Source organism: Nuphar pumila, chromosome 16 (assembly GCF_984573655.1).
Source record: "Nuphar pumila chromosome 16, dmNupPumi1.hap1.1, whole genome shotgun sequence".
NCBI classification, from domain to species: Eukaryota; Viridiplantae; Streptophyta; class Magnoliopsida; order Nymphaeales; family Nymphaeaceae; genus Nuphar; species Nuphar pumila.
This window is the reverse complement of record NC_143264.1, coordinates 37,543,528-37,563,398: the sequence shown is the minus strand read 5'-3', so window position 1 is coordinate 37,563,398 and position 19,871 is coordinate 37,543,528. Positions and strand designations below refer to the sequence as shown.

The 19,871-nt window shown below is 40.2% G+C and overlaps 1 protein-coding gene across 1 annotated transcript in view; it reads left to right on the top strand.

The window, feature by feature from the left end:
* LOC149813182 (rRNA-processing protein fcf2-like) overlaps nucleotides 1-12,989 on the top strand; it is a 113,079-nt gene extending 100,090 nt beyond the window's left edge. Inside the window, exons 3-5 of the mRNA XM_089991073.1 lie at nucleotides 12,473-12,544; nucleotides 12,668-12,783; nucleotides 12,887-12,989. Coding sequence (XP_089847199.1) covers nucleotides 12,473-12,544; nucleotides 12,668-12,783; nucleotides 12,887-12,989 — 291 coding nt within the window. The remainder of the gene's footprint in view (nucleotides 1-12,472; nucleotides 12,545-12,667; nucleotides 12,784-12,886) is intronic.
* The last annotated feature ends 6,882 nt before the right edge of the window (nucleotides 12,990-19,871 follow it).

Genomic DNA, 19,871 nt, shown 5'->3' with positions numbered 1-19,871 from the left:
ATGCCTCCAACTATGTCAAAGTGGGTAAATTGTTGATGGATAAGAGAAAACATTTATTTGGGACTCTTTGTGTTGCACATTGTATATATTTGATGTTGGAAGATATAGGAGAATTGAAAGAGTTGAAGATATTTTTTGAAAAACAACGCAATTAAACTGCTAGTGAGCCTTTCGGGATGGAGTTAACAAAGAAGAAGAGAAAAGTGCAAACGCCAGGTAAGATGATTAAATTTCATATAATTCGCTTTACATTATTTTTATAACTTATATACTTTAATTAGATCTAATTTGATTTTTTTAGTGGATTGGTGGATTTCTTTTGCCATTGGTTGTCCCCAGCTCCAAACTTTTGTTGTTCGAATCTTAGACCTCACATGCAGTGCATCCAATTGCGAACGTAATTAAATTGCTTTTGAAGCAGTAAATTATTACTTACTACTAATTACTAAATAATATTTGTTAGTTTGTATATATTTTAACTTTATGTATATATTTTTAGATTCATACCAGGAAAAGAAACAAACTTTTGTACAAGAAGTTGAATAATTTGGTTTTTGTGCAATATAATCAAAGATTGAAGCGAAGGTATGATGAGCGAATGAACAAAGAAGATCTTGACCCCATCATCTTAAGAGAAATTAATGACAAGGATTTGTGGCCAAGTGAAGATGAGGCGGTCTTCGAAGATGATATGTCATTTACATGAGATCGTATTGATAAGGCATCTAGAGTGTCGAGGCACAAGGCAATAACGCGGAGCATCGAGGCACAAGGCGGAGGCAATAACGCGTGCTACTAAAGACCTAAGAAAAAAAAGGTCTTACAAAAAAAAAGGTGGCAAGGGTGGAAGAAGAATAGGAAGAAGCTAGCTCTGCAGAAACAGAAGAAGAAGGGCAATATATCGATGAAGATGATTCAGATGATGATGGACGTTGAAATTCATCATCTAAGGATTAAATTTTTGTTGTTATTGTAAACTTATTATAAACTTATTGGGGTTCTTTATGACTTGGATGCGAACTTAATATTGTTAAGGCTTTAATTGTGTTTAAATTATGTACTTGCCTACTTATCTTTATTTATATTGAGTATGTTATCTGTTGCATGGTTTATTTATTCAATTGTTCATTTCTTCTTCTTATAAGTCTATTGCTTATTTGATGTCTATTGTTGTTAATTTGTTTGCATACATGATTTTATTTTTTGTATAGTGTTCATTCACATTGTTAGTTGTATGGTCTATTTATTTAATATAATTGCTTTATAGTGTTCGCCGACATATTATGTTTTGTCTATTGCTTATTGTTGATTGATTTTTTGTTGTATACATGTTTGTTTATATATTTTGTGTTTTTTTTATTTCTTTTATTTAGGGTACCTCCTAGTTCTCGCCTAGTCTTTTTAGGGGCTCACTGCCTAGTTTTCGCCTAGCGCCTTTGACAACTAAGTCGTCTATGCGATTTTAAAAATTGAGGGTGCAGGGACACAACTAGCTATATATATCATTTGTTTGGACTTTGGATCAGGTTGAACCCAATCCATTTTGTGTGTGTGTATATATATATATATATATATATATATATATATATATATATATATATATATATATATATATATATATATATATATATTTTTGGGGAGGTTGGGGGTGTGGATGATATTTTGGGAAGATTGGGGTGTGGATGATTTTTTTTTAAAGAAAGATAATTGGACCTGACCCAAACTGTCCTGCAACGTACCTATACCCAAGCGTGTCGACACAAGTATGGTGGGTCGTTTGCCGTGTTTATGTTACGTAGTGTGTGCGTATATATATATATATATATATATATATATATATATATATATATATATATATATATATATATATATATATATATATATATATATATATATATATATATATAGGGCATTGCCATCCATCTGATGCCTTCTTGAGATAGGCAGAGGTGAACAAGGAGGCTTCGAAGATTTTTCTGGTAACCAATAAAAAAGTGTCGCTTGCCTCTCTGTCTCTCTCTCTTTGGGACATTTCTCTTTTTGCCGCTAGAAGCTTCCTAGCCTCATTGATGGTGATGACAATCTATTGCACTCTACATCCTTTTGCCAGTCAAACAACTCAATCCAGGCGCCATTCGTGAGATGGGAGTGGTCCAGGAGATCCATGATGAGTGCAAGAAATGATCTCTGAGCTTAACCTTCCGGCTTCTCTGCTTGAGTGGCTCTAAAGCACTGTCACCAATATTGGCGATATTTTGAAAATATCACGAGAAATACCGATATTTTAAGGGAGCCGATATTAAAGGGAATATCTTGCAATATTTTCAAAATATCGCCTGAAGACAAAATATTGCGATATTATCACTATAATATCTCGATATTTTTGGGAAAAACTTTTTTTTTAAGTGTGCATTTCCTATTTATTTGTTTCTTTTATATTTTAAAACCTTTAAAACATTATTCATTATATTTTTGGAAGACAAATAATAGCAAACTTATTATTTTCTTATCTTTTTTGTTGTTATTTATATTTTTCAAATTTTTTAAACTGCCGAGATTTTTCAATGTTTGAAAATCTCTCTGAGAAATATCCTCATCGAGAAAATACCTGCAACGATATAGGTGACTACCTAACTTAGTTGCTCATTTGTCAATTTATCTTGTCTATTTTAAGGTCTTTATCTTAGTTTTCTTTTATTTTTTTTATTTTCTGTATTTTTACTTGTTTTTTAAAATATTTATTTATTTTTTATATATTGCCGAGATATTCTTGAGATTTATCAACTTCTGAAAATCTCTCTGAGAAATACCCTCACAAAGAAATTACCTTTAACGATACATGTGACTACTCTTAAGACATTAGTCAATGCACCTAATGTGAAAAATGTGCTTGCACTTGGGCAGGAGGCTCTCTGATAACGTTCTTTTTTTTCCTGCAAAGAAAGTAAAACGCTCTGGCAATATCGATTAAAGGGAATCAGTTTATGCATATGTAAAATTTTAGGGAGGGGTGGTGCAGTTTTTTCTAATATTCTAACAGCAACCCCTTCACCGTATTAATCGGCATATGAAGAATTTCTTTTAACAAGGTTTTCCTCTTTCAAAAGACATCATTTTTCCAGCTTAGCTCAGACTCCATTCCTATGATGGTCTCCCTATGGCCTTGTATACATATTTTTTCCTCTTTTTTCTTTTTCTTTTTCTTTTACTTGCTTTGCCCCAATTTTTTTGTTGAGGATTCACCTACTCTTTCTGCTATGTTTTTTTTTCGTTATTGTATGATGACTTGTTACCCTTCCTGTTCTTTGCTTCCTTTCCTCCTTGATATGAATGAATTGTTGGGCGAAACCCTGTAAAAACAAGATGACAGGGAGCGTACCTGGATCCGCCATTGTTCGTGTAGGTAGTTTGGCGTTCTCCTCAGCCGGTCGACGCCCACAATGAGCCCAGGCCTAATGTCAACGGTGAGCAGGACCCTATTCTGCTAAATGTGAATGCAGAACTGATTTTGGGCAAGATATGACTTTGAATTCTCATCATCTTCGTAACCCCTAACCCCCTTATATAATGGAGGAATTGGGCAGTTACGTGAATGTGGTCTCTCCACATTCACGTAACTCCCACCCACTATCTCCATTATTCAGCCACTTACGTGACCCACTAAGATGGTGTCAAACCGGGTCAGACTGTGGGTTGGACCTGTAACCCAAAATGTCCAACATTCTCCCACTTGACCCATTGACACCAAAAGTGTGCTAAATCTATGTGTATACCGTTATCTCAATTTAATTCTTCATGTGGGTTCACATGTCACCATTTATCACAAGGATGAATCGTATGAGTCAAGGATATGAACACCCCTTTATGAAATGTCATATTTCCTTGTACTACACTACAATTCACCTTCAGTGCTTAGGCATGCAAAGAAATTACCTTTATGAATAGGTTGGTCTCTCACCTATTCTATTGATCCTTTAATATTGTTATTCTGCTATTCTCTCTAACTCATATGAAAGATTCTTTATGCAAAATCAACAATAACACAAAACCTTAGAGAATCAAAACATAAACACAAATGTGATTACATAATGTATTGTCATACATCAAAAGGAATCAAAAAGACCCATCCCCTTTACATGTTGAGAATACAATCCCGAAGCTAGCCCTTTAGTAAGGGGATCCGCAGTCATTTCCTTCATCCCAATTGTATCAATACACATCAGATGATTCTCAGTTCTTTCTTTAACAACAAAATATTTGAACTCCATGTGTCGACACGATGTTGAGCTCTTGTTGTTATTTGAAAAGGACACGGCTGCTTCATTATCACAAAAGATCTTTAGTGGTCTCTCAATAGAGTCCACTATACCAAGACCCATAATGAAGTTTCTTATCCAAATGGCCTGTGACGAAGTCTCGTATAGAGCAATAAATTTTGCCTCCATGGTATGAGCAGCAGTGGTAGACTGCTTTCCGCTTCTCCATGAGACATCACCACCCGCTAGAAGGAAAATGTATCCAGTAGTGGATTTTCTACTGTCAATACACCCTCCTAAGTCCGCATCAGAGTATCCAATGACCTCTAGGTGGTCAACTTTCCTGTAAATCAACATATAGTCTTTCGTTCCTTGTAAATAGCGCATGACCTTCGCTGCCTTCTAGTGCGCAATGCCTGGATTTGACTGATATCTACCAAGCATTCCTACAACAAATGCTATATTAGGTCGAGTGCAAGTCTGCGCGTACTGTAAACTCCCAACTGCCGAGGCATATGGGACAACATCCATCTGCGTCTTCGCAATATCATCCTGAGGACAGTCCTTCAAGCTCAATTTATCCCCTTTCACTATAGGTGCCGAACTAGGAGAACAATTCTCTATCCCATATCTTTTAAGAACCTTAAGGATATAGGATTTCTGAGATAGGCCAAGGACACCCTTAGTTCTGTTACGACAGATCTCGATTCCAAGGACATAAGTGGCCTCACCCATGTCTTTCATATCGAAATGAGAGGAAAGAAATTCTTTTGTTTCATGTAAAAGACTCAAATCATTAGTTGCAAGAAGAATATCGTCAACATATAAAACCAAAATTATGAACTTACTCCTACTAGTCTTAATGTAAATACACTGATCAACAATGTTTTCAGTGAATCCAAAGTTCATAATTACCTGATTGAACTTCTTATACCACTGGCGGAAGGCCTGTTTAACTCCATAAATTGACTTATTCAATTTGCAAAGTTATTTGAGTCATCTTTACTGAAACTAGGAGGTTGTTGCATGTATACCTCCTCATCCAGATCCTCATTCAGGAAAGCAGTTTTTGCATCCATCTGACATAGCTCTAAATCAAAATGAGCTACGAGGGCCATGATTATCCTTAATGATTCTTTAGTTGAGACAGGAGAAAAAGTCTCATTATAATCAATGCCCTCTATCTGTGTGAAACCTTTTGCAACAAGCCTAGCCTTGTACCTCTCCACATGACCTTTAGAGTCTATTTTGGTTTTGTAAACCCATTTACAACCAACAAGTCTAACTCCATCAGGTCGAGGTACAAGATCCCACACTTGGTTCTTTGCCATAGAGTCAAGCTCTTCTTTCATGGCATTGATCCAATGTGTTGATCTTTCACTTTTAATGGCTTCTGCAAATGTGAAGGGATCTTCATCAATGTCTATGAAATCATTTGACTCTTGTAAATACACCACATAGTCTGGATGGATAGCAGATTTCCTAATTCTGGTGGACCTCCATACAGGTGCTACAGGTGGTTCAAAATGAGCCTCTGTATCCTATTGTTGTTGTATATCCTCATCAACAACCGGATCTAGTTGGGATTGATGTTCATTGACTGGACTTTCTCTTACATTAATCGAAGGAACAATGATAGAGAAAATCGGGTCATTATCCTCAGCAGGTGTAGAGCCTGAATCCTGCATTTCCTCAAAATTAATATTTTGAGATGCATCTATTCCAACAGAACCATTTTCAATAAATCTTGCTTTATCTGTTTCCACTATCTGTGGTGTATGAGATGGACAATAAAACTTAAAGCCTTTCGACCTTTCTGGATAACCAATGAAGAAACCACTAGTTGTCCTAGGATCAAAAGCTTTTATATGTGGGTTATACAATTTAGCTTCTGCTGGACATCCCCATATGTGCATATATGACAAAGAAGGTTTTCTACCTGTCCATAACTCGTAAGGAGTCTTTTGAACAGCCTTTGTAGGAACCTTATTCAAAATATGCACTGCAGTCCTAAGAGCTTCACCCCACAAGGTCAAAGGAAGGTTTGAGTGATTCAACATCGCTCGAACCATTTCTTTAAGCGTACGGTTTCTCCTTTCATCTACACCATTCTGGTAAGCACTACCAGGCATGGTATACTAAGGTACAATGCCTTCCTCTTTTAGAAACCGCGCTAATGGATCTTCCTTTTGTCCCATCTCTGTGAAACGACCATAATATTCGCCACCTCTATCTGACCTAACAACCTTAATAACTTCACCGGTTTGTTTCTCTACTTCTTTCTTGAAGTCCTTAAAAACCTCAAAGACTTTAGATTTTTCAGATAATAAGTAGAGATACATATACCGTGAGTAATCGTCTATAAAGGTGACAAAATATTTTTCACCCGTATAACACGGTGAAAAAGGGCCGCAGACATCCGTATGCACTATTTCTAACTTTTCATTGCTACGTTTGGCATCTTTCTTATATGTGTTAGACTGCTTAGCCTTTATGCAGTCAACACATGGTTCTATATTCGTAAAATCAAGGGATCCAAGGATTCCCTCTTTTACGAGTATTTGGACTCTCTCTTTTGAGATATGTCCTAATCTTCGATGCCAAAGCAAATAGGATTGATCATCCTTTAGACCACGTTTATTGCCAATCATTGTATTCTCAATGGAGTGAGATTCCTGAATTTGGAGTTTGGTTCTTAATCGATACAAACCATCACTTATATATGCAGAACATATATTCATTGAATTTTTCATAATAATAAGTTCAGATTTTTCAAATTTAAAAGCAAAACCAAACTTGTCAAGTCTTGAAATTGAAATTAGGTTCCGACTATAAGATGGAACATAAAATGTATCGACCAAATCCAACATGAATCCCGACTCCAACACAATTTTGCAGGTCCCAACGTTCTTGACATGCGAACGCATCTTATTTCCTGAGAAGATGCATCTTTCATGCTCCGTTGGTTCTCTTTTGTTTAGAAATGCCTGCAAAGAGTTGACAATGTGCACCGTGGCACCAGAATCAATCCACCAACTATGCAATGGAACATGAATAAGATTGCACTCATGAGAAACGAATGACTTATTACCTTTATTTTCGAGTCACTTCTTGAACATCAAACAGTCCACCTTCTTATGCCCTTTCTTTTTGCAGAAGAAACACTTTATAGAAGGGTCACTTAACTGGGATTTGGCTTTCGCCTGAGAGTTTGAACTCTCCCCAGTGACTCTCTTCTGATTCTTCTTTTTTAAGGAGCTTTTCTTTGGCCTCGACCTCTGTTTATCCTTATGAGAGGTCATATGTGCACTTGGCACCCTCTCACCCTTCAATCTCTCATCTTCCTCAACACACTTACTCAAGAGGTCATTAAAAGACCACTCATCATTATATGTGTTGTAGGAGATTTTAAAGGGTCCATACTCAGTAGGTAACGAGGTTAAGATCAGATGGACTAAAAAGGAGTCAGAGATGGCGAACTTCATGTCATTCAGTTGAGTCGCAATATTCCTCATTTCCAAAATGTGTTGTCGGATGTGACTGTCACCAGCATATTTCATAGACACTAATTTGGACATGAGCGTACTGGCCCTTGCCTTATTAGAAGTGACAAACTGAGCCTCAATGGCTCCCAGAAATTCCTTAACCGTCCTACAATGAGGAATGGCGCCTCGAATATTCTTAGCCACCCGAGATTACAAAAGCAACAGGCTAAGTCTGTTCGAGCGCTCCCACTTCTCAGAGGCAACCTTCTAATCAGTTGTGCTCTGCTCTGTAAGAGCGGGAGGTTCGTCAATTCTAAGGGCCAGATCTAAATCCATATAGCCCAAAGTGAATAACACAATTTCTTTCCAATCAGAAAAATTTGATTCGTCTAAGATAGGGATACTACTTGAATCGTCGATATGAAAGGAACCTGATAAATCAAAGGAACAAAAAATGGAAAGACATTACTATTATAGCTCAGACGAGACTCGTGTTGAAAAAGGTAAAAGTGAGACCCTTTATTTTTCACCTTTTCTGAGACAAGCATAGTTGAGGCATTATCGTTTCACTTTGGCAAAAACGATAATACTCATAATTGCTCCATCTCTTCAATTCTCAAGGAATTGACTTCAGTTGGTGAAACTAGTAGATCATGAATCCAGAGGCAATTCAGCACTGTACCTTTGGGTACGAACATGCTTCATGGGCTGAAATGCATATCTACTATCACACCCTGTGTAAATTTGGAACACAACGACCTACCTTTGGGTAGAATCGATGTTTCATAAATTCACACACAATCATAATTACAAATCTTAATACGGTCCAAAGAATCCTTAATTAACACGACTCAGATCACTTTGGTGATTACACGAATCGGTCAATCAAGATCTTTTACCGAAAAAATCTATTCGTATTATGGAGCACGCCCATGCACACATTTTAATGCATGTATATTCATGACATAATATCAGTTCATACTTCAACAAAAATGCATAAACTAATTGTCATAAATTTAGTTACAATTCATGCTTAAAATTATCATGCACAACTTAACCAATGCTAAATACATGAATTAACATGCATAAGTCATGCATTATTCAAAATAAATACTTTATAAAGCATGAAAAATAACAAAAGCATGCTCAAATGGGTAAAACCCAGGGTCCTCAAGTAGGAACCAGTCTAAAAACACTCTGAACCGGTCTGAAAATGCCCCGAACCGGTCATCTAAGGGTCCGAACCGGTTCTAAACCTTATAAACCGGTACTTAATATGAACAAAAGTTCAAAAACCCCTATGACTGTATGCCAAAATCCCTGTATTTCATTATATTTATGAAAACAGAGTCTCAGCATCTCGGAACCGATGAAAAACTGAAAAGAACCGGTCAAAAATGACTCTGAACCGGTTCCGGAAGGGGTTGAATCAGGTTCCTGATCCGATTCAGTCTCAATAGTGTTTGGATCCTGCTTTTATGGATCCAATCCGGTTTAAATGGGATCCGGGTCTGACCCGACCCTTAATACGGATCAGACCCAGACCGAACAGGACCCGGGTTAGACCCAGTCTGAAACAGTCCTGGGTCGACCCGTTCCAAAACAGACCCGGATATGACCCGGTCCAAACCGAATACCGGGTTCGACCCGGTCCAAACCGAATATCGGGTTCGACCCGGTCCTTCATGGACCCGGGTTCGACCCGGTCCTAAAAGGACCCCGGGTACGACACGATCCAAACCGGATACCTGGTTCGACCCGATCTTCCATGGACCCGGGTTCGACCCGACTTCTTAATGGGTCTAGATTAAACCCGTACTAAAATGGATCCGGATCGCACCCGATCTAAATGGAGACCCAATCCTTTTCGGATCAGACCCAGACCCGGTCCCATTATGGGTCCGGGTTAGATCAAAAAAAGTAATAGCAGGCCCGATCCATTTCGGGTTTGGATCGGGCCCTGCTATCAGGTCTTCACTCGCGACCCGATCTGGTCCCCTGATAGAAATTAAACAGAAACCCGATGGGTTTCTGTTTGAAATTTCAGGGAAACCGAAAAGAGGTTTCCGCCCTTTTCGGTTCCACGGCGACCCACGTCGCCGTAACGGCGACTGACACCGGACCCCGGCGACCTGCGTCACCCCACGGTGACGCCGGTCCGGCGACAACCCTTCCGTCACCAGATGTCGCCCCACGGCGACGCTTTGCGGCCGATGGATGAAGGGCACGACTGGAACAACAGTGCCGACAAGATTGCCGACGACCAGCGGATGATTCGGCCGGCATATCGCCCCACGGCGATTGTCCAATCCGGCGATAGCTCTGGCGACGGCAACTACATGGCGGCCTGATGGAACTCCGGGCTGAGAAAAGGGGGGTTTTGTCAAACCTTAGATGCCGGCCATCCGACGTTCAACCCCAGCAACACCTCCGCCATATGCCGACCACCCTGCAACCTGACGGTGCAGGGGATTTCAGGTGACGGCTCCGACGATGCTCCCGGCGATGGCAGAAAACCTCCCTGCAGCCCAACGACCACAGGTATAAAACGATTTTTTTTATGAGGTTTTCTTGAACCGCGAAAAAGATGTCGCCCTTTACGACAACAGTAGCCGGTGAAGATTGTCGCCCCACGGCGACAATCTGTAGCTAATCGGTGGTTGTTGCCCCACGATGACTCCATCGACGCCAAAATTGCCGAAATGGCCTACACGGCCATGCGCAGCAGAAAATGCGTGGGTTGTGGGCCCATAACCCAATGTTGGGCGAAACCCTGTAAAAACAAGATGACAGGGAGCGTACCTGGATTCGCCATTCTCCGTGTAGGTAGTTCGACGTTCTCCTCAGCCGGTCGACGCCCACAATGAGCCCAGGCCTAATGTCAACGGTGAGCAGGACCCTATTCTGCTAAATCTGAATGCAAAACTGATTTTGGACAGGATATGGCTATGAATTCTCATCATCTTCGTAACCCCTAACCCCCTTATATAATGGAGGAATTGGGCAGTTACGTGAATGTGGTCTCTCCACATTCACGTAACTCCCACCCACTATCTCCATTATTCAGCCACTTACGTGACCCACTAAGATGGTGTCAAACCGGGTCAGACTGTGGGTTGGACCCGTAACCCAAAATGTCCAACATGAATATGATATTTTCTTAAAAAAAGTTTGTGCAAATGTTCTAACAAAGGTTTAAGATCTGTTTTCTACATGGATATCTCACCCAACTTAAACCTGAAACTGGATCAAGCCCAACTGCACATTGTTTGACTGGTATCTGTTTTCTAAATAGATATCTAACCCAACATAAACCTGAAACTGGATCCAAGCCCAACTGCGCATTGTTTGATTGTATTTTGTTAAAGTCTCAAACAGGTCGACTATCCAACTGTTGGCATCTGTATTCAAGTTTTAGATACAACTAACCGACTGATTTCAGTCCTCTAAATGAGGACGACTTTGTGGTCCAAGGTCTCCAAGTGATAGGGTGGGGCAGAAGTCATAAACAGCACAAAATCGAGGTGTTCTTTAATCTCCATATTAAGGGAAGACCTTTTCAATCTTTGAAACAAGGACAAGGTCTTGAACAGATTGGGAGTAAGCAATCTGCCATGTATGTGATCATCAGGACTCACAAGGATGGCTCTCTTGCTTGCCAAAACCCACCAAACGATGTAAGATGATTCCCCAGTTGTTCTGCCAAGAGAGAGAGAGAGAGAGAGAGAGAGAGAGAGAGAGAGAGAGAGAGAGAGAGATTTCTTATTTCCACTTTTTAATTTGTTTATCTGTTAATCTGGTTTATGGTTAAAAGCTGCCAGGCCTCCTGTGACCTCCACCGTCTTGAGAGGTGTTCTGCAACGAGTTGGGTGGTGACAGTGAAGCTGCAAGCTCGGCCTGTAGCGATGTTCTATAAAAAGTGCTCTCTCTCTCTCTCTATATATATATATATATAATGCGTTTACAATTATATGATTGTAAGTTTTTATGGTTTTTAAGAATTTTTAACGCGACAATTTTTGACTGAGTCAATGTTTACCAAATCGAAAATTGAACAAAAATAATGGGTGTGGTTTGACCGTAACCAACATTTGTTGACCTGCACTATGCCATGTTGAGTGTCGCACCTGCATCTGCACCCATATTGACTCGGGTGCTTTGAGGGTATAGAAGCATGTATGTTACATAGTTGCTTAGCATTTTTAATTAACTCTTATATGTTTAGTCAAAATGTTGGTGTTGGAATTTACCGATAGACTTTTATTGCTTTCTGAATTATGATGCTTATTTCAATCTAGAACAAAGGTTATTCAATCAGGGTACTATGATGTCATAGTTTTTTTTGTTATATTATCAAAGGCTGAACAATGCATGTTTGGTTGATATGTATTAACAAGAACTGCGCAAATATTTCCTAGTTGGGTTGCAGAATAAGTTTAAAATTTGCTACCAACGGGGGCTCCGCTTGTCTGGCAGGAGCAGTTAGTGCACGTCCCCTTGTGTTGGGACGTTGCAAGTTCGAACCCCAATGGTATATGGTTGTATAACTGGTAGGGGTCTGCCTAACCCCAGCTTTCTCTGTCGGAAAAAAGAAAAGAAAAGAAAGTTTAAAATTTGCTTGTAACTGCTATGTTTAAATCTGGAGTTATGGCTATCATCTGTTATTATTTTAAAGTTTCCAAATCAAACTTTTGTGGGTGTTTTCTGCTGATCGTTTGATCTTTTTTGCAGTTGAGAAGCATTATTGATCCAAAGAGACACTACAAGAAGAGCGACTCTAAAACACTTCCCAAGTATTTCCAGGCAAGTGATCGTCCATCTTAGTGCTTTTCCTCTGCCCTCAACACATTTTTTCCCTCTATAGCAAACTCGAATGTTCCTTTTCTCGTATCATCTTTCTGAAAAAAAAGTTTGGTTGATGATCAGGTGGGTACAGTGGTCGAGCCCGCATCAGAATTTTTCTCAAGCCGCCTTACTCGGAGGCAAAGGAGAGCAACTCTTGCTGATGAGCTACTATCTAACCCAAAACTTCACCAGTATAGGTAACAACCTTGTCCATGAAGCGTGTTTCTTTATTGCTACAACAGAATGATATTAGGTTATTACAAGGCTCCTATTGTAAAACATCATCCCTTTGGTTGCCAGAAAACGTAAGGTCTTAGAGATTGAGGATGAGCGACGTTCTGCCAGTGGGGTATCGAAGTGGAGGGAGAAGAAGAGGCACAGATCTCACAAATCTAAAGAATGATTAATGAAGTTGGTAGATGAAGATGACGTTCAGTGTCACACTATGTCACAGGGACTCTCCAACTAGGTGCCGCACCCGCACCCGATGCAGTCAACCTGACCCTGGGTGCAGTCAACACACCCATGGTCATATATGTCCAACTTTTGGACTTTATATATATATATTTGCCACACCCCCGCACCCGCACCCATGTGACATAGCCAGTGGGGTATCGAAGTGGAGGGAGAAGAAGAGACACAAATCTCACAAATCTAAATAATGATTAATGAAGTTGGTAGATGAAGATGAGGTTCAGTGTCACACTATGTCATAGGGACTCTCCAACTAGGTGCCGCACCCACGTCGCAGCCGCACCCGCACCCGATGCAGTCAATTTGACCTTGGGTGCAGTCAACACACCCAAGGTCATTTATGTCCAACTTTTGGACTTTATATATATATATATATATATATATATATATATATATATATATATATATATATATATTTGTCGCACCCCCGCACCCGCACCCATGTGACATAGCCCACTGGCAGAACGTCGCTCATCCTCAATCTCTGAGACCTTACGTTTTCTGGCAACCAAAGGGATGATGTTTTACAACAGGAGCCTTGTATCAGTGGTAATTATCTTGCCAATTGGAACATCAAAATGCACTCTTCAACAATTAATTTCTTGTCAACAATCCATACAAGAAGATGCTTGATGTGGACTGATTGCAATTTATGAAGAAAGAAATTACACTGTCAACATACCAAAACTAATAAGCAATCTTCTTGTATGGATTGTTGACAAGAAATTAATTGTTGAAGAGTGCATTTTGATGTTCCAATTGGCAAGATAATTACCACTGATGATCATATCCATGTATAGTTGAAGAAATCACCTTGCCTAAGGAAATAACTAAAAACAGCTGGGAAGGATCATAGGGACTGGCTGACCCCTGCCTGGATCGCTACAGTAGTAAAATATTCAGGCCAAGTCTGGAAGGCTTGCTTTAAGCTACAGAGCACATCAGAGGTAGCATAAACATCCAATAGGATCAGGAATTCCTGGTGAAGCAACATATTGATCCTGTTGGAAGTCGTTATATGAAGTTTGGTTGGCTTAACAGTGAATGGAAGAAACAGGTATTTAGCATATAAGTGGTGCTCGTTACTGAGGCACAGACTCAAAAATCTTAGCCATACTGTTGAGTGTTGATTGAAGTGGTCAGCAATCAATCTTTGGGTTACAAGCCAAAACCACACTATCTTGTGTTTCATAACCCACTATTAATCTACCTCCTGGAAGAAAATCTAGATCCTGATTCTGCATATAAAAAGGGCTTAGGGTCCCTATTGCATCACATGTTAGCATTTGGAGAGAGCAGTGTTCTGAAGCAGTTGTGGCTTATCACAGGACGTCAGGAACATCTATATCAAATGTAACTTATACCTAGACATTTTGTCCAACCACTGATGGAACATGTAATAGATCTAATGGCCAAAATGCACATGTTAGATGCAGAAGGGTGCAAGTGCAAATCCCTACTGACAAGATCACCAATTTGCCACCCAGGCCCTTCTTGTCACTGAGTGTATCCAGTCTTAGATAACAAGCAGTTAGTAAGGTTGCAACCATGCTTGATGTCTTGACCAACTGTAAGTATGCCCAAATGAAGTTTTGAAACAAAATAAACTTTAGAGGTATAGTGTTTACTCATACAATTAATAAGAATGGTCATTGTATAAATAGTGGCCCTGTTAATGGTACAAACTCACAACAGCATAAGCAGTTTTCCTAGGCGCCAAGAGGAAGATATACTGAACAATGAACATCAGATAGGAAAAGAGAGAGAGAGAGAGAGAGAGAGAGAGAGAGAGGTATGACTGAAGCAGTGTCAGGGAAGAAATGTTGAATCTACTATACTGTTACCATGACAGTTTGAGTTCCGGTCTTTCTGGGCTAACAATAATTGATTAGTGTGACCATCCAAATGGAACTAGATAGCTCTTCTGCAAAGAGTTCTGTTTAACCTATTGCTTTGTTGTTGGAAAAATGTATTTCATATTTCCCAGTTTTGTACAATAGTTGCATTGACTTGAATATGATGCTTGAGTACCGAGAATTAAAACCGAGTCAGGAATTATGGTACCTCATTTTTTTCATACTAAATGCATAGCTCATGCAGGGCTTCATCTTAGTCAACCATCTCCAGGGTTCATAAAGGTTTAAACCTATGTCACAGGGATTCGGCTAGCAGGGTGCCGCACCCGCGTCAACGCGATTCGATGCGGGTGCGGCATCGGGTGTGGTCAACCCAATTCTGGGTGCATTGATCGCACCCAGGGTCATTTTGGTCCATTTTTGTTTGATTTTTTTTAAAAAAAAAAAATTTGCCGTACGAAATGGGTTGCAGAATTAAAAAAAAAATTCTGGACAGCTGCTTGCTGCTGCTGCTCTTGTTTTATAAAGGGGCACTTGTGTCCACAACATCTGACGAGCTTTGTTGGCATCCCATACTATTCTTGCCTCCAAACAATTAATTCACATCATTGGAAACCATACTATTAACTTAGAAATGATGATCCATCTTCCTCAAAAATTAAAACCAAAATTCAAGAGCCTTTTGAAGTCTTTATGCTTCAACCAACCAAATCATTTTTTGCCAAGGATTTTCTCTCTCCATAATAAATGATAATGGTGGTGGTAGAGTAGAGCCTTGGTGGCTATTAGTATTCACTTTTCTCCTGACGAGATGGGTGCTCTAGTCGTAGCCTTGTGTAGACCTCTCTTTTCCACATGTCAAATCCAATAAATTTCTTTTAGCTGTCATCTGTGTGCAACTGTATATAAAATGAAATTTAAAGAACCCTAGGCAGTGGCGCCGTAGGCCTCGTGAAGACTCTCTCTCCAACAAACCACGTCAAACCTTTCTCTTATATTTTTTTTCGTGAAGACCAAGGAGTTTCAGACATGATTGAATCATGACAGTCAACAGAATGCAGCAGGCTGGGTCGATCAGATTGTCAATCCTTTCGGTTCATCAATTTTGTCCTGTTGAGCTAAAGTACACAACAAGCAAAACGTGGGTAACAAGTCTTCAAACAAACACACCAGCAAAAAAAAACTGAACCCCGACCCGCGCCGGGGGAACCCTCGACCCCCTTATATATATATATATTTACATTTTTGCCCCTGCCGCACCCCCGCACTCAGGTTTTTTGGAAGTGTCGAATCCCCGCACCCGCACCCGCACCTGCTCCCGCACCCATGTGACATAGGTGTCACATGATCTAACAAAAGGCCAGTTATTTATTATCTTTCTTTTGGGTGTTATTTGTGCGCATCACTTGAAATCCTACATTTGCATCAACAAGATGTTCTCATGCAATGAATTTCTTTCCCATCATGCTTCTACGAAAGTGTGCCTGTGTAGTGGGGAGATGCTCTCATAGATGAACCTGATAAACTCTCTAGAGCTATCAAAAAAAATTGAATGACAATTTGATTGCTTTTAGGTGACATGGTATTTGTTGCTAGTCTCATAAGTTCTTTCGTTAAACTTACCTGATGAACACATGGTATCTGTTGCTCTTTCCCTGCTCGAAGATTCAAGAAGCCTGTGGTGTCAAAACCATAAGAATATCGTAAAGGAGATATTCACATGCCATAAAAAATCTTGATAGTATTTGCAAGAATGACAACGTTAGCTTTCGTTAGCTTTTCTCTCTCTTTTCTTTGCGTTGCATTTTTCATTGCTCTTCTTGTTCAAGGTAGTTCCATCAGTTACTAAGTTTTTCTCTTTCTATATAGTAGTTTAGCAAGGAATTTCAGTGGATTGGCTGCAATTCATTTGCTTTTCATGTGCTAGTTTATACGTTGGGATCACATTTTGCGTCCTTTGAAAAATGCCATTTGCTTATGTTGACTTTATGTGGGCTCCACCTTCCTGGCTAAGGAAGGCTATGGAGTGTACAAAGCAGGTTATATGTTCCCCCCCCGAACAGGGCCGGTACTGAGATCTCATGTTCAGGGCTTCCAAATAGCGCCACGTATACGATCGAGACCGGCATGGTTCCCGATGACAGTCTGCATCATACTGCATCGTAATTTGGTGCCGCAACAAAGACTTAAGTACCCTTTACCGCCATTCGCTTCATCTTCCTCGAACGGACATAATTGCCCTCCTTCTAGAAAACTGAATCGTCGGTTCGTGAAAAGGACAAAACTGCCTTCCATCGTTATCGCGCCAAAACGTTCCGCAGAGTTTGCGTATGTAGCAAGCATTATGTTGTAGGATTCAAATAGTTCGAAACAATCCATTCTCGCTCTAAGCACTCTACCTCAGATTCTTTGCTTTCATCTGGAGTCGTCGGAGCATCCTTTCCCTTTGTTCCAGAGCATCTGTTTCCGTCTTACCACTGCTTACTCTACAGTTGGAATATCCAAATTCCCATCGTTTCGTTGAGTTTCGTGTAAGGTTTCTTTCTTCAATCTGAACTTTGCTTCTTATACAACGATTTGTTTCTTATGAACCCAAATATTCCGACGATTTCTAATCATGATGATCGTGTAATGTGTTGTGCAGGTTAACAATGTATGCGCCTCATCAGATTAGAGATACTCCGTCGTTCTATGAGTTGTCTATTAGAGAAGTGATCCGCCAGTCCCATCTATCTAAGGTTTTTGAAAGATACCAAAATATACTTAAGATTGAGAACGATAAAAATAGGGGAAAAGCCTTGGAATCGTATTATGCGGAGAATTATCCATCAGATATCGAGGTTGCGGATCAAAGGAAGAACTCTGAATTACGAAAGATGCAGAATAAGGATGACGAAGAGAAGGCAAAGGCAAGAAATATTGCTGAGAATTTGAAAAGAAGGCTGAGGATTGACGCACGGGCGAGGGAAAAGATGAAGAAGAATGAGGAGCAGTATCAAAGTTATGTTAGCTATTTAGTGGATGAAACTGCGGCACAATGTAAGAGGAGAGACTTGGAGCGCAGTGCAATGTTTAGCAAGGCATGGCTACTGAAGAAGGAGGAGGAGAGGTGAAGGCAAATGAATAAGGTGGAGGAAAAGAAGGAACAAAATATTCATCAGTATGAGGAAGAAAAGGAAAGGCGAATGAGGGAGAAGGAGTTTGAGGAAGCTAAGGAAATGCAAAGGCAGGAGAAGGAGAATGAGGAAAAGAAGGAAAGGCAACGGAAGGAGAAGGAGGAGGCAGAAGAAAAGGAAAGAGAAAGGAAGAAGCAAGAGGAAGAATTCCAAGAAAGAAGGAAACAAGAACTGGAAGAGAAAGAAAGGCGGCGGAAGGATAAGGAGGAGGAAGAAAAGGAAAGGGAAAGGGAAAGGAAGAAGCATGAGGAGGAAGTGCAGGAAAGGTTAAGGAAGAAGCAGGAGGAAGAGGCGAAAAGGGAGAGCGAAATTAAGCAGAAGGATGAGGAGAAAAAGCAGAGAGAAATGAAGTAGAAGGAGGAGGAGGCGAAAAAGGAGAGAGAAAGAATGCAGAAGAAGAAAAGGGAGAGAGAAAGGAAGCAGAGGAAGGAAGAGGAGAACAGGGAGAGAGAAAGGAACGATAAAAAGGAGGAGGAGAATAGGGAGAGAGAAAGGAAGCAGAAGGAGGAGGAGGAGAAAAGGGCAAGAGAAAGGAAGCAGAGGAAGGAAGAGGAGAAAAGGGGGAGAGAAAGGATGGAGAAGAAGGAGGAGGAGAATAGGGAGAGAGAAAGGAAGCAGAAGAAGGAGGCGGAGAAAAGGGAGAGAGAAAGGAAGGAGAAGGAGGATGAGAAAAGGAAGGATAGAGAAAGGATAGAGAAGGAGGGCGAGAAAAGGAAGGCGAGAGAAAGGCATGCGATGGTGGAACCGGTAAAGATGGAGATTGAAATGCAATTGGAGGCAGTGGACCCACCAGAAAGTCCTAGGTTGGATGGAAAACATCAGAAAATAGCGACGAAGGTAAATATATTTGTTCTGTCTGTAAAGATTTAATAACATGTTTAGCGATTTTGGTATAGCGATTACTGTGTTAGGTATTAATTTGTATAGCGATTACTGTGATAGTCTGTCTGCAACCAATATTATTTATAGCGGTTAGTAGAATAGTATTTATAAGTACAAATTGAACTAAATTACAATTGGTAGGAATAATATTTATTTTGTGTTACAGGGAGTTCATAGGAGAAGTAGAGCACTAGGTGAAAAGCTCGGAGGTCAGTGTCAATGGCCTGTAGTTCTGTCGTGGTATGGTCAGCTGAGTGCATATCAGAAGGACCGATTACGAAATATGCACTTCGGTGGCCTTTTGGACCAGCAATATTTTGAAACTTGCTAGAATACCATGACCCACCTGGTAAATAAATGGAATGATAAGACGAACACATTCCAGTTTGATTCTTTTGAGATCACCATGACTCTAGAAGATGTGGCGAGGATCACTGGCCTTAAGTGCGATGGCAGTGCTGTCCTGTTACGGCATTCAAACTATAACGCAAGGGAGAAATGCACGGCCCTGTTAGGAATGTCGATGGACGAATGGAGTCAATGTATTTCTGGTGGAATAAATTTCACATCAATGAAGGTCTCATTTTTTTCGTAATCAATGGGAAGGCCACTCCGCTACTTGTGCATCTGAAATAGCTGACCAAGAGTTGCGCGGCTTCCTTCTATATTTTTTTGGTCTTACATTATTTTCTGATTGTTCTGGTTCGAGAATAAGTTCTATGTGGCTGCAGTACCTGGAAGACTTAGACGAAGTAGACAACTATGCCTGGGGTGCCGCTATGCTCGCACACTTGTACAGTCAACTCCACCGTGCGAGTAACGGTACGAAAATAGTTGGTGGATTTTGGCCATTTGTTCAGGTATTTGTTGATTACATACTTAGTAATTGTAGAACAA